The sequence below is a fragment of the Hemiscyllium ocellatum genome, chromosome 6 (assembly GCF_020745735.1).
Source record: "Hemiscyllium ocellatum isolate sHemOce1 chromosome 6, sHemOce1.pat.X.cur, whole genome shotgun sequence".
NCBI classification, from domain to species: Eukaryota; Metazoa; Chordata; class Chondrichthyes; order Orectolobiformes; family Hemiscylliidae; genus Hemiscyllium; species Hemiscyllium ocellatum.
In genome coordinates, this window is record NC_083406.1 from 12,364,062 (window position 1) to 12,382,032 (window position 17,971).

At 41.8% G+C, this 17,971-nt stretch overlaps 1 protein-coding gene across 1 annotated transcript in view; it reads left to right on the forward strand.

Annotated features, from left to right (window-relative positions):
* myo16 (myosin XVI) overlaps positions 1 to 17,971 on the forward strand; it is a 351,480-nt gene that overhangs the window by 313,880 nt on the left and 19,629 nt on the right. The window contains exons 28-29 of the mRNA XM_060826459.1: positions 16,655 to 16,751; positions 17,102 to 17,348. Of these exons, the coding sequence (XP_060682442.1) occupies positions 16,655 to 16,751; positions 17,102 to 17,348 (344 nt within the window). The remainder of the gene's footprint in view (positions 1 to 16,654; positions 16,752 to 17,101; positions 17,349 to 17,971) is intronic.

A 17,971-nucleotide genomic window follows, 5' to 3' on the forward strand; every position in this document is an offset into this window, starting at 1 on the left:
TGAAAGTTGCCACCCAGATTGACAGGGTTGTTAAGAAGGCATATAGTGTTTTGGCCTTTATTAATAAAGGGATTGAGTTCCGGAACCATGAGGTTATGCTACAGCTGTACAAAACTCTGGTTAGGAATATTGTACTGGAATATCATAGCAATTACAGAAACATGGCTCAGGGATGGGCAGGACTGGCAGCTTAATGTTCCAGGATACAAATGCTACAGGAAGGATAGAAAGGCAGGAAAGTGATGAGGGGGATTGGCATTTTTGATAAAGGATAGCATTACAGCTGTGCTGAGGGAGGATATTCCCGGAAATACATCCAGGGAAGTTATTTGGGTGGAATAAGAAAGGGATGATCACCTTATTGGGATTGTATTATAGACCCCCTAATACTCAGAAGGAAATTGAGAATCAAACTTGTAAGGAGATCTCAGCAATCTGTAAGAAAAATGAGGCGGTTATGGTCGGGGATTTTAACTTTCCAAACATCGACTGGAACTGCCATAGTATTAAAGGTTTAGAGGAAGAGAAATTTGTTAAGTGTGTACAAGACAATTTTCTGATTCAGTATGTGGATGTACCCACTAGAGAAGATGCAAAACTGAACCTACTCTGAGGAAATAAGGCAGGGCAGGTGACTGAGGTGTCAGTGGGGGAGCACTTTGGGGTCAGCGACCATAATTCTATTAGATTAAAATAGTGATTGGAAAAGGATAGATCAGATCTAAAAGTTGAAGTTATAAGTTGGAGAAAGGCCAATTTTGATGGTATTAGATAAGAACTTTCTGAAGCTGATTGGGGGCAGATGTTTGCAGGTAAGGGAACAGCTGGAAAATGGGAAGCCTTCAGAAATGAGATAACGAGAATCCAGAGAAAGTATATTCCTGTCAGGGTGAAGGAAAGGCTGGTAGGTACAGGGAATGCTGGATGACTAAAGAAATTGAGGGTTTAGTTAAGAAAAAGAAGGAAGTATATGTAAAGTATAGACAGGATAGATCGAGTGAATCCTTAGAGGAGTATAAAGGAAGTAGGAGTATACTGAAGAGGGAAATCAGGAGGGCAAAAAGGGGACATGAGATAGCTTTGGAAAATAGAATTAAGGAAAATCCAGAGGTTTATTACAAATACATTAAGGACAAAAGGGTAACTAGGGAGAGAGTAAGGGCCCTCAAAGATCAGCCTTTGTGTGGAGCCGCAGAAAATGGGGGAGATACTGAATGAATATTTTGCATCCAGTATTTACTGTGGAAAAGGATATGGAAGATATAGAATGTAAGGAAATAGATGGTGACATCTTTTACAGAGGAGGAAGTGCTGGATGTCTTGAAACGGGTAAAGGTAGATAAACCACTACAACCTGATCAGGTGTACCCGAGAACCCTGTGGGAAGCTAGAGAAGTGATTGCTGGGCCTCTTGCTGAGATATTTGTATAATCGATAGTCACAGGTGAGGTGCTGGAAGACTGGAGGTTGGCAAACATGGTGACATTGTTTAAGAAGGGTGGTAAGGACAAGCCAGGGAACTATAGACCAGTGAGCCTGACCTCGGTAGTGGGCAAGTTTTTGGAGGGAATCCTGAGGGACAGAATGTACATGTATTTAGAAAGGCAAGGACTGATTAGGGATAGCCAACATGGCTTTGTGCGTGGGAAATCATGTATCACAAACTTGATTGAGGTTTTTGAAGAAGTAACAATGAAGATTGATGAGGGCAGAGCAGAGCAGTAGATGTGATCTATATGGAATTCAGTAAGGCATTCGACAAGGTTCCCCATGGGAGACTGATTAGCAAGGTTAGATCTCATGGAATACAGGGAGAACTAGCCATTTGGATACAGAACCGGCTCAAAGGTAGAAGACAGAGGGTGGTGGTGGAGGGTTGTTTTTCAGACTGGAGGCCTGTGACCAATGGAGTGCCACAAAGATCGGTGCTGGGTCCTCTACTTTTGTCATTTACATAAATGATTTGAATGCGAGCACGAGAGGTACAGTTAGTAAGTTTGCAGATGACACCAAAATTGGAGGTGTAGTGGACAGCGAGGAAGGTTACCTCAGATTACAACATGATCTAAGACCGGATGGGCCAATGGGTTGAGAAGTGGGAGATGGGATTTAATTCAGATAAATGCGAGGTGCTGCATTTTGGGAAAGTAAATCTTAGCAGGACTTATATACTTAATGGTAAGGTCTTAGGGAATGTTGCTGAACAAAGAGACCTTGGAGTGCAGGTTCATAGCTCCTTGAAAGTGGAGTCGCAGGTAGATAGGATAGTGAAGAAGGTATTTGGTATGCTTTCTTTTGTTGGTCAGAGTATTGAGTACAGGAGTTGGGAGGTCGTGTTGCGGCTATACAGGACATTGGTTAGGCCACTGTTGGAATATTGCGTGCAATTCTGGCCTCCTTCCTATTGGAAAGATGTTGTGAAACTTGAAAGGATTCAGAAAAGATTTACAAGGATGTTGCCAGGGTTGGAGGATTTGAGCTATAGGGAGAGGCTGAACAGGCTGGAGTTGTTTTCCCTGGAGTGTCGGAGGCTGAGGGGTGACCTTATAGAGGTTTACAAAATCATGAAGGGCATGGATAGGGTAAATAGGCAAAGTCTTTTCCATGGGATCGGGGAGGCCAGAACTAGAGGGCATAGGTTTAGGGTGAGAGGGGAAAGATATAAAAGAGACCTAAGGGGCATCTTTTTCACGCAGAAGGTGGTATGGGTATGGAATGAGCTGCCAGAGGATGTGGGGCAATTTGTACAATTACAACATTTATGAAGCATCTGGATGGGTATATGAATAGGAAAGGTTTGGAGGGATATGGGCCGGGTGCTGGCAGGTGGGACTAGATTGGGTTGGGGATATCAGGTCGGCTTGGACGGGTTGGACCAAAGCGTCTGTTTCCGTGCTGTACACCTCTATGACTCAATGACTCTCTATGAGTAAAGTATAGTGGAGAGTATCAGGCACAAAAGTCAGCACTCATACAATACCTGATTCTGGATAATTAAAATGAATTAGCAGAAGATCGGGAATGTCACAGTTTGGTGGATTGACATTATCATTTGATTTTCTAACCTGTGCTCTGTCAAATGAGACTTGAGCCTCAAAGATTTTAGCCTCAAGGGAAGATTAGCTTTCTCCTTGACAAGTGTAAACTTGAGTATTTTTGCCTTTGAAAGAGCTCCTACTATTGCTGCTCTACTTTTTGTTCATTTTGTCACTTAGTGTTTGACCAGCTTTATAAAGAATTGAACTCCATAAGTGCAAATATGCTGTTAGTATCAACATGAATTTCAGACATTTCTTGCTCTTACAGTTTTAATTGTGTGTGAGAATATTTCAAGCCTGCAGGTTTTCTTACTGCAGTAAGTGGATTTCAATTTCAATACATCTTTTCTTGGCCTAATGAAATGTTTCAGAAAGATTGGCTTGATTTTAACTTTTTAAAAAATTCATTCATAAGGTGAGGGTGTCACCAGCTAGGTCAGCATTTATTACCCATCCCTAATTGCCCAGAAGGCAATTAAGAGTCACCACGTTGCTGTGGGTCTGGAGTCACATGTAGGCCAGACCAGGTCGGGATGGTAGTTTCCTTCCCTAAAGGAGATTAGTGAGCCAGATGGGTTTTCCCAACAATCAATTTATGGTCATTATTAGACATTTAATTCCAAATTTTTATTGAATTCTAATTCCACCATCTACTGCAGTGAGGTTTGAGCCTGGTTCCCAGAACATTACCCAGGTTTCTGAATTAACAGTCCAGTAATAATACCACTAGACCAGCACCTCTCTGCTTTCCAGCTTTCCATTTGTTGTGAGGAAATCCAGCAGTGTCAGAGCACTGGCATTTCAACAATGTGTTTTCCCAAAGGATGGCACGGTGGCACAATGGTTAGCACTGCTGCCTCACAGTGCCAGGGACCAAAGTTTGATTCCTGCCTTGGGTCTCTGTCAGTGTAGTTTGCACATTCTCCCCATGTCTGCATGGGTTTTTTTCTGATTTCATCCCACAGTGTCAAAGACGTGCAGGTTATGTGGTTTGGCCATGTTGAAGAGTCCAGGGATGTGTAGGTTAGGTGGATCTGCCATGGGAAGTGCTCTTTGGAGGGTCAGTATGGGCCAAATGGCCAGCTTCCACACTGTAGGGGTTCTATGGTTGTGAGCAGCTTGTTAACATAGCCACATGTTTGCATATTGCTTCTTGGATTCATGACCAATTGGAAAGAACAAGCATGGTAATGAGATGTGGCAATGCAGTGCCACACGATGTTGAATGAAACTCCGAGGACAGGAAATGTTAAGTGGCATGTCACATTCAACCGTATTGTCTTGTGGAGTTGATGCCAAATCTACTTTCTTAAGCACTCCCCTGCACATTAGTCCATAAACCATTTGAACGTGTAGATGCACCCAACCCTCTCTGTCAAGGCTCCTTCACATCCTTGTTATAAATTGACACACATTCCATCTTAAGACAATGTTGGACCAATATCTCAATGACCATCAACAAATATTAGATTTGTAGATTCTCAAAGCATCCCACTTTTTCTTAATCATATGTTTCTTCTTACCAGGGCACCAGGGAGAGGCGGAGAATTGGATAATGTCCTCTAATAATCTTTGCTTTGACAATTGTAGAAGAGGAAGCTTTGGAAATAAGCTGGCTCTCACATTGCCTGAACATTGGTGATGGAAACAGGGTTTTCCTGCGGACAGAACTGAACACCACACAGCTGAGGTGTTCATGTTGACTTGATGACTAAATGAAATGCCAATAAAAAACTGCAATAATTTAGCACCTTATTAGCTTTGAATTACGCCTGTCATTTCCTATAGACCTTTCATGTCCCTCAGGAAATAGTTGAAGAGGAGGATGTGGATGCCTCAGAAAAGAGAGCTCACTTTGTGGATGCACTGTCAAAGGGTCCATGCTCACTGTCCACCAGCTCAGGTACACACACCAAGGTGTGTGCAAGAATGCACAGATAAGTAATAGGTTGTCATGTGGTTTCTTAGATATCAAAAGTGAGAGCAAAGACAGGTGCAGCTACAGAGAGTCCTTTGTGGAGGGTACCGCACCTTCCAAGATCTGATTAGCTGGACCTTGGGAGACAAGAGGCAAGTAGATAGTTAGATTCATAGCATCATACAGCACGGAAACAGACCCTTCCATCCAACTCGTCCATCCCAAACAAATTTCCCAAAATAAACTAGTCCCACTTACTGGCATTTAGCCCATATCCCTCTAAACCTTTCCTATTCACATACCGAACTAAATTTCTTTTAAATGTTGTAACTACACCTGTATTTACCACTTTCTCTGTCAGTTTTTTCCACACACAAACCCCCTCCCTATGTGAAAAAGTTGCCCCTCATGTTCCTTTTAATTATCTCTTCTGTCACTTTAAATATATGCCCCCAAGTTTTGGACTCCCTCGCCCTAGGGTAGAATGTCTTGTCTGTTTACCTTATCTATATCCCTTCATGATTTTATAAACCTCATCCCCCAACCTCCTACACTCCAATGAATAAAGTCCCAACCTATCCACCTTCTCCTTATAACTCAAACCCTCCAGTCTTGGCAGTTTCCTTGTAAATCAATTCTGAGCCTTTCTCAGGTTAATAATATCCTTCCTATGGTTGAGAGTCTGGTGCTGGAAAAGGACAGCAGGTCAGGCAGCATCAGAGGAGCAGGAGAATCGATGTTTCGGGCAAAAGCCCTTCAGGAATTCCTGATGAAGGGCTTTTGCCTGAAACGTCGATTCTCCTGCTTCTTGGATGCTGCCTGACCCTCTGTGCTTTTCCAGCACCACACTCTCAACTCTAATCTCCAGTATCTGCAATCCTCACTTTCACCTATGTCCTTCGTATTGTAGGGCAGCCAAAATTGTACAACGTACTCTAAAAGTGGTCTCACCAATGTCCTGTACAAACTCAACATGACGACCCAACTCCTTTATTTAGTGGTCTGAGCAATGAAGGCAAGCAGGCTAAATGCCTTCTTGACCACTCTGTCTACCTGTGATGCAAATTTCAAAGAACTATGTACCTGAACCTGTCAGTCTCTCTGTTCCACAACACTATCCAGGATGCTACCATTAACAGGATAAGTCCTGCCCTTATTCATTTACTTAAATGCAATGCCTCACCTTATCTAAATTAAATTTCATCTGCCACTCCTTACCCAACTGTTTAAGATCCTTTTGTTTTCAGGAAGTGAAAGGATCTCTTGAAATTCAAATCAACATTGTAGAAGCTGCTCTTTTTCACTTTACTATCTCAACTTCAAGTATGATGCACCTCTGTCTCCACCTTACGTAAGAGTCAAACTAATTGTCCAATTCCCTAGAATTTCTATAAACTCCTTTACTAACATTCAATTGGACAGAATATGATCATTTTTTTATTTCAGCCCTCTCGTGACTGCTGACTTTAGAATTATATCATCATACATGTCATGAACATATGCTTTCTCATTTTACTCCAAAAACCTAAAGACATTACAATTATACAGCTCTTAGACTATTTATGCATCTATACTTAAGAAGGCTTTTTTGATGAAAGGAATAGTGGTAGTAACTGACTGACCTTTTAAAGGATACTTACATCAGTTATAATATTGCCTCAAATTGACTTATTTAGACTTCTATATATTTTATTTAAATGTAATAAGTAGATTGGTAATTTTAGCCTGTTATACATTATTTATGAGTTAATGCTTTTCATAATGAAGTTGATTGAAGGATTCATGGGGATCCTACATAGATTGTGGATACATAATACCACTGCAAAGTGAGAGTTGTTAACTCTAAATATGCAAGATAATGCATAAATTTCCAGATCATGAGGATATACTCAAACTTATCTGGTAGAATTGTTGAAATGGAAATCTATGTTAAAAGGCCTTTTCTGTAATGATATGATCATTATGTGATCTAGCTCTCTTTGTTGTCACTTTAGACATACCCATTGTTATAATAATGGTCTTGACTCTACTTTTGTAAACATTCTTGTCTTTTTCACCCCTTTAACTCTAAAGCAGCAGGCTGTTCCTTTTCCCTGCACAGTCACTAATTGAATTGTTACCTGAATCTCAATTAATCTAGTGCTTACTTTCCATTTAAAAGTCATCTCTGTGTGAGCCAGCAGGCTTCTTGATTTACCTAATCTTTGCAGCCCTGGTTGCATAATTTGTTGTAGCCTTTGGTCCATTGGTTAGATTTCTCAATTCAAAAGCAATGGAGTAACTTTAATATTGTGTTACAGACAGTTGAAGGGGTGCACCAATCCTTTCCAGTTCCACTGCTCACAGCAAATTTGAAATTGAACCAGCGTGGTGACATGGCCAGTTACTTGGGCCCAGAATATAACTCGTTCAACATTAGATTCAGCTTGGTCTGGCTTCCTTCACTAAATAACTACTTTATTGGAAGTAAAACTTAAACAAATATGTATAGGCCATTGACAGAAATTATTCAGACTGTGCATGTGACAGGCCCGTGCCTTAAGTGGAATTGCATGGTGGAACTCTCTGTCCCTGCAAATGTGTCGACTCATTTTCAGGTCAGGGGTTCTATGAAAGTCCGGCACTATAACTATCTATTTCCGGAAGCCAAGCAGAAATAGTGCCAAGTTTGATTAGAGATCCTCCATCTACATGGAATAGATAGACAGTCAGAGACTTTTTCCCCGGGTAAAACAGAGTGTTGCAAGGGGACATAAATTTAAGGTGAAGGGTGGAAGGTATAGGGGGGATGTCAGGGGTAGGTTCTTTACCCAGAGAGTGGTGGGGACATGGAATGCGCTGCCTGTGGGAGTGGCAGAGTCAGAATCATTGGTGACCTTTAAGCGGTAATTGGATAGGTACATGGATAGGTGCTTAAGCTAGGACAAATGTTCGGCACAACATCGTGGGCCAAAGGGCCTGTTCTGTGCTGTATTGTTCTATGTACAGGATCGTTGTTGTGGTTCTGTTCGCCGAGCTGGAAGTTTTTGCTGCAAACGTTTCGTTCCCTGGCTAGGGAACATCATCAGTGCTATTGGAGCCTCCTGTGAAGCGCTGCTGTGATGTTTCTTCCGGTATTTATAGTGGTTCCGGGTGTCAGTGGCAAGAACAAACCACTATAAATACCGGAAGAAACATCAAAGCAGCGCTTCACAGGAGGCTCCAATAGCACTGATAATGTTCCCTAGCCAGGGAACGAAATGTTTGCAGCAAAAACTTCCAGCTCGGCGAACAGAACCACAACAACGGACACCCGAGCTACAAATCTTCAACCAGACTTTATGTACAGGATCATTGAGTTTTCTTTTGCCCCAGGTTGTTTAAGAATCCAGGGAGTTCCGTTGCCCCGGAAATAACAGTAGGAAAACTTCCTGCCTGACCAAATTGGGCTTAATAGGGATTATAGGGGATGGGAACAACCACAGTGTCCAGACAAAGATGGAGTGCTGTAACAGAAGCAATTACCTCCTCCAGTCACTAGGATAAGTTTGATTTGATTTGTTTTGATTTATTATAGAGTCTTAGAGTCATAGAGGTGTACAGCACGGAAACAGACCCTTCGGTCCAACCCATCCATATAACCAGATATCCCAACCCAATCTAGTCCCACCTGCCAACACCCAGCCCATATCCCTCTAAACCCTTCCTATTCATATACCCATCCAAATGCCTCTTAAATGTTGCAATTGTACCAGCGTCCACAACTTCCTCTGGCAGCTCATTCCATAGACATACCACCCTCTGCGTGAAAGAGTTGCTCCTTAGGTCTCTTTTATATCTTTCCCCTCTCACCCTAAACCTATGCCCTCTAGTTCTGGACTCCCTGACCCCAGGAAAAAGACGGTGTCTATTTACCCTATCCATGCCATTCATAATTTTATAAACCTCTATAAGGTCACCCCCTCAGCCTCCAATGCTCCAGGGAAAACAGCCCCAGCCTGTTCAGCCTCTCCCAATAGCTTAAATCCTCCAACCCTGGCAACATCTTTGTAAATCTTTTCTGAATCCTTTCAAGTTTCACAACATCTTTCTGATAGGAAGGAGACCAGAACTGCATGCAATATTCCTACAGTGGCCTAACCAATGTCCTGTACAGCTGCAACACAACCTCCCAACTCCTGTACTCGATACTCTAACCAATAAAAGAAAGCATACCAAACAAACACCTTCGCTATCCTATCTACCTGCAACTCCACTTTCAAGGAGCTATGAACTTGTACTCCAACGCTCCCTAGGACCATACCATTAAGTGTATAAGGCCTGCTAAGATTTGTTTTCCCAAAATGCAGCACCTCGCATTTACCTGAATTAAACTCCATCTGCCACTCCTCAGCCATTGGCCCATCTGCTCAAGATCCTGTTGTAATCTGAGGTAACCCTCTTCACTGTCCACTACACCTCCAATTTTGGTGTCATCTGCAAACTTACTAATTATACCTCCTTTGTTTGCATTCAAATCATTTATGTAAATGACAAAAAGTAGAGGACCCAGCACTGATCCTTGTGGCACTCCAGTGGTCACAGGTCTCCAGTCTGAAAAATAACACTCCATCACCACCCTCTGTCTTATACCTTTGAGCCAGTTCTGTATCCAAATGGCTAGTTCTCCCTGTATTCCGTGAGATTTAACCTTGCCAATCAGTCTCCCATGGGGAACCTTGTTGAACGCCTTACTGAAGTCCATATAGATCACATCTACCGCTCTGCCCTCATCAATCCTCTTTATTACTTCTTCAAAAAACTCAATCAAGTTTGTGAGACATGATTTCCCATGCGCAAAGCCATGCTGACTATCCCTAATCAGTCCTTGCCTTTCCAAATACATGTATAAGTTAGTATGATATGTACCCACGTACAGTGGAAAGCTTTTGTTTTGTGTGCAGGACAGGCAGATCACACCATACAAAGTGCCTTAGGGTAATAGAACAGAGCGAGGAATATAATGTTGCAGCTGCAGAGAAGGTGCACAAAGAGCAAGATCGCTAATTAAATTTAAATTTTGAGAGGTCCGTTCAGAAGTCTGATTATCATGGGAAAGAAGCTGTTCTAGAATACGTTGGTATGTTTTGTGTCTTCTGCTCGACGGAAGAGGTTGAAAGAGGTTTGGCACAACATCGTGGGCTGAAGGGCCTGTTCTGTGCTGTATTTTTCTATGTTCTATTATAACCGTGGTAGGAGAGGTCTTTGAAGTTGGCTGCCTAGGCAGCGAGAAGTGTAGATAGAGTCAATTGATGGAAGGTTGGCTTGTGTGATGGACTATGGTGTTTTCACAACTTTTTGTAGTTTCTGGTTTTGCTTCATGCAGTCTTCCCATCAAGCCAAGGGACTTATCAAGATGAGAACGAAGCCAAAATGGAAATATGTAACAAAAACAAAAGTTGCTGGAAAAGTTCAGCAGGTCTGGCAGCATCTGTGAAGAGAAATCAGAGTTAACGTTTTAGATCCGGTGACCCTTCCTCAGAAGTGATGGTAGCTAGGAAAAAATTGGTTTATATGCAGAAGATAGGGTGGGGAAGGGATAAGGAGTAAATCATAGGTGGAGGTAAAGCCCAAAGAGAGAGAAGAACAATTGGATATACAACGATGTAGATAACCATCCAGCTCAGAGAGCGACTAGCTGTTAATGGAGACTGTTAGTGGCTAATGATAGGTCATGGGAAATATGTCATCATCAATGCATGACTAAGAAAACTAGACGGAATGCCAATTGTGTGTTACATCCTGTTTACGTATGAGTTAAAAGTGTGAACTGTGTGTGTCACAGGCATCATGGGACATGGGATTTGTATGTTTCTTGATATGGCTGTGTATTTCCATGCTTCTGTGTCCTTCAGCGAGGGTCAAGCCCTGAGTAGGAAAAGTCAATCTCAAAGTATAAAAGCCTTATGAAGAGGAAGTCTTGGAACTGCAAGACATGTGAGGGAACAATCCATTGTAGATAGTGGATCTGGATACACTGCAGACATAGTAAGAATGAATGTGCACTGATGTTGAAACGTTGGTACCAGAGAAAGCATGAAACTGCAATGATGCACTGAATTTTCGTTTAATGTCCTCCTTGTTTTTCTTTACTGCAAATCATCACCTTAGGAAAGAAAATCAAAACAGAAACATGTGATTCCACCTCTGGTGAAGATTCAAAGAGCACACCCTCACTTGCCCCTCCCTCATCTTCTATCTGTTCAGTTACACTCAATGGGTTTTGGAGGGTTTGTATGTAGAACCAACAGAATAAACTGGTAATCACTTCACAGATATGTCCTAGCAGACGAAGGAGTCTGTGTCAGTAAAGGTCAATGACAGTGAGAGAACTGCTGGGGATCAGGCCAATGCTGAGACCCAGGCTAATGGTAAGACTCTGACCTCAGCAGGAATAAGCCTGCTAAAGATTTAGATACAGGTAAAGGAAAGTCTAGCAGAGATCATGCCAAAACTTGCATAGACAAAGGAGAATTCTGTACAAAGACTAAGTTTTGTCATGTGGGTGGAAGGCTTCCAATGTGAAGATTTTGGCAACTGCTGTCCTTCAGCCCTCTCAGATACTTATGTTCCTCCTGTTCTGGCATTTTTAGCATCATCAGTTTTGCTCGCTTCTTTATTGATGACCATATCTCAACTGCCAGAGCCCTGTGCTTTGGAATTCCCCCCTTTCAATCTCTTTGTGTTTCTACTTTTCTCCTTAAAAAAAATCACATCTTTGGTAAAGTATTTGCTCTTCTATATGATCTCATTTTGTGGTCTTGTGTCCAGTTTTGTTCAAGAAAGCAACTTTTGGAGCTTTTTATTACACTAAAAAAATTTGGATTTATATTTGTGCTTTTCACAACCAAGATGATTTACAGCCAATAAAATAATTCTGAAGTGGAGTCACTGTTGTACTGTTAGAAAACAAAATGTATACAATGAAATTCCCACAAACAGTGATGTGATAGTGACCAGGCTGGTTTGAGTGTGCAACACAGTAGTGTAATCAACACAAGAACCTTATTAAAGTGAAGCTTAAGACGTCTACCGACAGAATTAAAAATCACACAACACCAGGTTATAGTCCAACAGGTTTAGTTGGAAGGTTATCTACCTACAGAATGTTTGCCTCATAGTAGACATCTCATGAGTAGGCCAGACTAGGACAAACATTTAAACATAATTAAATTTCAATCCAAACACAGTCTGTGGTGATCGTGATGAGGTCAGCCAGATGGACCTCTCAGAATATGAGGATATGGGGCATTAATCCGCTCCAGACAGGGAGTCTTGGCTGAAAAGAAGGGTGTCAGATATTCTGATGTTCTGACAGCTGGCTCTGAGAAAGCTGACCAGCATCAAGGACTTTCCACGTGGAAATAAAGGTTGACTTGGTGATGGGATACCGGCCTATGTGAGTTATTTTGCAATCTGTTTTTGTAATGTTGACTAAGGAACAATTATTGGCCAATGCATCTTGTTCTTTTTCAAAACAGAGACTTTACACACCTATGTCAGGCAAATGTGGCCTTATTTTAGCATCTTGTTTAATAAAGGGTGTCACCAATTGTGCAATACTCTCTCAGGCATTGGAGGCACCGCCTTAATTTCTGTGCTCACTTTCAGAGGTTCAGTTGGGATACAGAAGAGTCAACAACTGTTTCTTAATCACATGACCGTAGCCACCATCTGCACCCAAGGGATTCTGGATGAGGAGCATTATCACTGACATGTCAAGTGTTATGTACATGTTTCCAGGGTGACCTGTGGTCAATGAAAAAAACGACTAACCTTTCTGACAGAAATACCATCCAACCAGTTGCTAAAAATATGACTGGTCTACATTATCACACAGCCATTTCCAGTTCCTACTCTGCAAGCTAGAGCTCATACGTGAAAAGCTTTGGCTGTACTTTATTTCTCATCCCCTTCTTCCTACTTCCTTCACAAAAACAAACACCCTCTGACCAGAGCAGTCATCCTGGGCCAAGAACTTGGTGTATACACATACTGAAGCTACACAAAGGAAATCCCAGAAGGATGGCTCAATGAGGTGTTGGTAAGCACTTTGGCACCGCGAGTGGAATAACAGACCTGAAGTATTTAACCTCAAAAGCCATTTAGCAATTAATTTGTTTCTAAGCTTTACCTAACAGTAAATCCAAACTTTGAATGTGAGGTAACCTTTCAGCATCATGCCAAATACAAATGTGAAAATTAAACATTAAATAACTAAAATGTTCCAGATGAAAGCTGTCAACCAAAAATTGGGATGACTGGGATCAATGTAGAGATTTAAAGGTCTTGAACACTTCTAACTTGACTCCAACCTACTCTCTTCTGGAATTAGCAGAAGTGGGCAGCTGGTAAGTGATTAATCCAGTTCCTAAGGCTGGGTGGGAAAGTTAAATGTTTCAGTGAGGCTCTGTATCTCTAATTTAACCTCAGAACCATTCAGCCAGGAAGTCAGAAGGCTATGGAGGGAGGGTCTGTGTTTTTTTTTCCTGCACTTTGTGTGGCCCAGCAGAGGTGTTTTCTCTTGGTCTCATAAACTCAGACCATCGCACCCAGACCAACCTCACTAACACCCTTAAGGGTGATATAAACACATCAAGCTGTCCTGCAGGATCATCTAGCTGCCCCTGATGTGGGTTTGCTTTCAATAGGGTGTTTTTATCTAGTGTGGGAAAACAAGACATCCCTGGGATGTCCTTGGGATGGACTTTGGATTCATAGAGTCACAGAGTCATACAGCACAGTAACAAACACTTTGGTCGAACCAGTCCATGCCAAACAAGAATATTAGAACATAAGAACTAAGAGCAGGAGCCTGCTCTGCCATTCAATAAGATCATGGCTGATCTTTTCGTGGCCTCAGCTCCACTTACCCACCCTCTCACCATAACCCTTAATCCCGTTACTGTTCAAAACATGATCTATCTTGGTTTTGATAGCAATTACTGATAAATGGGAAGGAGACCAGAATTGCATGCAATATGCCAAAAGTAGCCTAACCAATGTCCTGCACAGCCGCAACATGACCTTCCAACTCCTGTACTCAATACTCTGACCAATAAAGGAAAGCATACCAAACGCCTTCTTCACTAACCTATCTACCTGCGACTCCACTTTCAAGGAGCTATGAACCTGCGCTCCAAGTTCTCAGCAACACTCCCTAGAATCTTACGATTAAGTGTATAAGTCCTGCTAAGATTTGCTTTCCCAAAATGCAGCATCTGGCATTTATCTAAATTAAACTCCAGCTGCCACTTCTTAACTCATTGACCTGTCTAATCTTTTATATAATCACAAACTAAACTAGTTCCACCGGCTTCCTCCTGACCATATCCCTCCAAACCTTCCTATTCATGTAATTTTCCAAATGTCTTTTAAAAGTTGTAATTGGACATATCCACCACTTCCTCACTTTATTCCACAAGTGAACCACCTGTGTAAAATATTTGTCCCTCATATCTTTTTTAAATCTCTCTCCTCACACCATAAAAACGTGCCCCCTAGTTTTGAAATCCCCCATCCTAGGGGAAAAAAACAACTACCATTAACTCTATCTATACCTTTCATTATTTTATAAAACTCAAAGACAACACAATCAGGGATCTAGGGTCTCCCCACCAGCCTCCCACCGGATCTGATACTCTGTACTCATGGCTGCGGATCTCACCCACTCCCATCCCCAGATTTGCGGGTCACTGAAACTGCACCTTTCATCCTTGTAGATCAGATCAAGTATATCTGGTCTTCCAGTCTACTTTGGAGCTCTCCCTGTCTGACTGCAAGTGAGGACCAGACAAAAGTTACATGCCATGGATTTAAAACTCCATCTCAGGCATGCAAGGAAACCTGGACTACTTTGCTTGCTGTTCGAAATCCCACCAGCCCTGGCTATGTACTCTGCATAGTTAATACCCTGATTAAATATAGGTCACTTACAAGAATGCTGGATTACAACACAAGTGAAGAGGATTTGAGATCACCAATGCTTATCCACTTCTGGAAATACAGTGTACAGGAACTGAGATTAAGTTGCAAGGTTTTGTGTGCATGAAAGTGTGCATTTATAGTTTAGTGGTGGCATATTTTCCATGGTGTGTCCACATCGTCAAGTTTGGAGAGTGTCTCAAGCAAGGGGTGACAGTTTTTGGCAGATTACATAACAAGCACATCCATTTCCATGGTAATTGATCAATGCTGATGTGCAATAAATTGGATTTATTCTTCTTGTTCCTCACACTGTCATTGGGTAATAGAGATGTACAGCACAGAAACAGACCCTTCGGTCCAACTCATCCATGCTGAACAGATAATCTACATTAATCTAGTCTCATTTGCCAGCATTTGGCCCATATTCCTCTCAAGCCTTCCTATTCATATACCCATCCAGATGCTATTTCCAAATACATCCAAATGCTGTAATTGTACCAGCCTCCTCCACCTCTTCTTACAGCTCATTCCAAATACGTACCACCCTCAGCACGAAAAGGTTTGCCCCTTAGGTCCATTTTAAATCTTTCCCCTCTCACCTTACCCTATGCCCTCTGGTTTTGGACTCCGCTGCCCAGGGAAAAAAGACCTTGACTATTAACTCCTACAGATAAAAACAAGGACTGCAGATGCTGGAAACCAGAGTCTAAATTAGAGTGGTGCTGGAAAAGCACAACAGGTCAGGCAGCCTCCGAGGAGCAGGAAAATCGCCATTTCGGGCAAAAACCCTTCATCAGGAATAGAGGCAGGGTGTCTGCAGAGTGGAGAGATACCTGAGGGTTGCTCCTATACTCAATGGACTGACCAAGAAAGACAAGCAAATCAAGCCTTCTTCACTACCCTGTCTACCTGTATCTCATTAAAAATCACACAACACCAGGTTATAGTCCAACAGGTCTAATTGGAAGCACACTAGCTTTCGGAGCATCACTCCTTCGTCAGGTGGTAGTGTGGGAGCGACACTCCGAAAGCTAGTGTGCTTCCAATTAAACCTGTTGGACTATAATCTGGTGTTGTGTGATTTTTAACTTTTTACACCCCAGTCCAACACCGGCATCTCCAAATCATACCTGTAACTCCACTTTCAAGAAACAATGAATCTGCACCCCAAGGTCTCTTTGTCCTTCCTCGCTGGTCTTGGACTGGTGTTGACAAGGTCAGAAGTGTCATGACGCCAGGTTATAGTCCAACAGGCTTACTTGAAATCGCAAGATTGCAACAAAGGTAACTTCTCTGATGAATCATAAGCATCTTATGGTGGATTATTTCTTGTTATCTCATGTCAAGTGAAACATGTATGTAAGTGGGATCGAGCTATACCGATATTATAGGCATTCAGATTATTCATGGCTGATATTGAGTAGGAACCCACCAGTCATGTATAATCAAAGTAGCATATTTAAGACATTTTCCCTGAAGCTGGGCAATGTTCTAGCTTGTTGCTCTGAAAGTTAAGTTTTTCTTTGTGGAGTGACCCTGAATGGCCTTGATGCCGAAAGCTCCAGAAACCTTAATGTGGCTGCTGTAAAAGCAGCACGGTTTGCGGAACTAATTAATATCAGACAATAGGGTTTGCATAAACTTTTGCACATTGTTTGTAGCTCCCTTTGAACACATTACAGCAGCACATTATGAATTATCATTGTACAATCAGGAGACTTTGACTAATAAAACTCCCATTGTTTTTATTCAGATGAGCCAAAGTGAAGTGCTTATGAAGCATTGGCAAGCAGATTATCTCAATGAGCAATGTCTTTATTTGCAAAAGAAAATTATCATCTGCCAGAAAGGTAAATAAAATTAAAATGGCACTACAAATTACTAATCTTCATGTTCTATCAATAACGTATTCTAATTTCCAACATTCAAACTGAATAAAAGAATATTTTAATTCTATGCATATACAAACGAATGCATATTATTGTAATTTTAGTTAACAGTTCAGAAATTGCTGGACAGACCAAACCAAATGACCCACTATAAGGAGCTGAAATGTTATTAAGTTTTATCAGGGCGATTAATTGACTACAGTTTTTATTGTCAGTTCACCAGTTAGCAGCATTGTGTTTCCTTGTGCATTATTAACTCGTATGTTTTGTTGTGTGAACTGTGGATCCATAATTCTGTTCCATAACGGTAGTTGTCAGAGAATTTCTAGCCCGCCAGCGGCTGCTGCAAAGGATGAACATCAAACAGCAAGAGGTCAGCTCCATTGAAAGCTTCTTGCAGTCTGCGGAAGATATGGGACTGAAAGCATATGATTCTTTGGTCATTCAAAACGCTTCCGACATTGCACGGGAAAATGACAGGATCAGGAATGAACTTAATGCAGTTTACGTGAGGGAAAAGTTGGAAGCAAGACACAGGGACGAACAGGCCGCAAAACGGTGAGCATGAACTTCTGATATCACCTTCATTGTAAGGAATGATTGCTGGACTTGCCAGTACCTTTAGTACATGTGTGAATTAAGGAGCCAAATAAACGGTTTCATGTAGAGCTATTGCAATAGACGAAATTTACTAATTAAATACTGCAGTGAATTTGGGATTCTGTGTGTACTGAAAGTTTTTTTTAGGCTGAATGATTTTGATTTGTCAAATGTTGCTTACATGTTCTGAGTGTTGATGCATTCCCCAAAAATCCAGTGAGCGAGTTCTGTTGGAACACACGAGTGCTTGCAAATGCCGGGTTGCTTTTTAAATAGTGGTCTGCTCCAGTGAAAGAGTTAACCGTTTTTGTGTCATCCCATTCGCCTGTTTCAGGCAGCTATCCGCATCCGCAGCAGTCACATTATTGGCGGTAACTGCGAACAGCAAAAATAGATGGGCACTGGGAGTATCTCAGCACCCACCCACCTTCACAACGCCGAATAATAAATTGCTTAGAAACGCGTCTCACAACCCTAAAATCTTGTGTGCATTAACAGAAGCGAAATGTTTTTAATTTGCAAAGAGTAGAAATGGACATAAGACATCCAGCATTCTGTGGATTTGTGTTTGACAGGAGTAG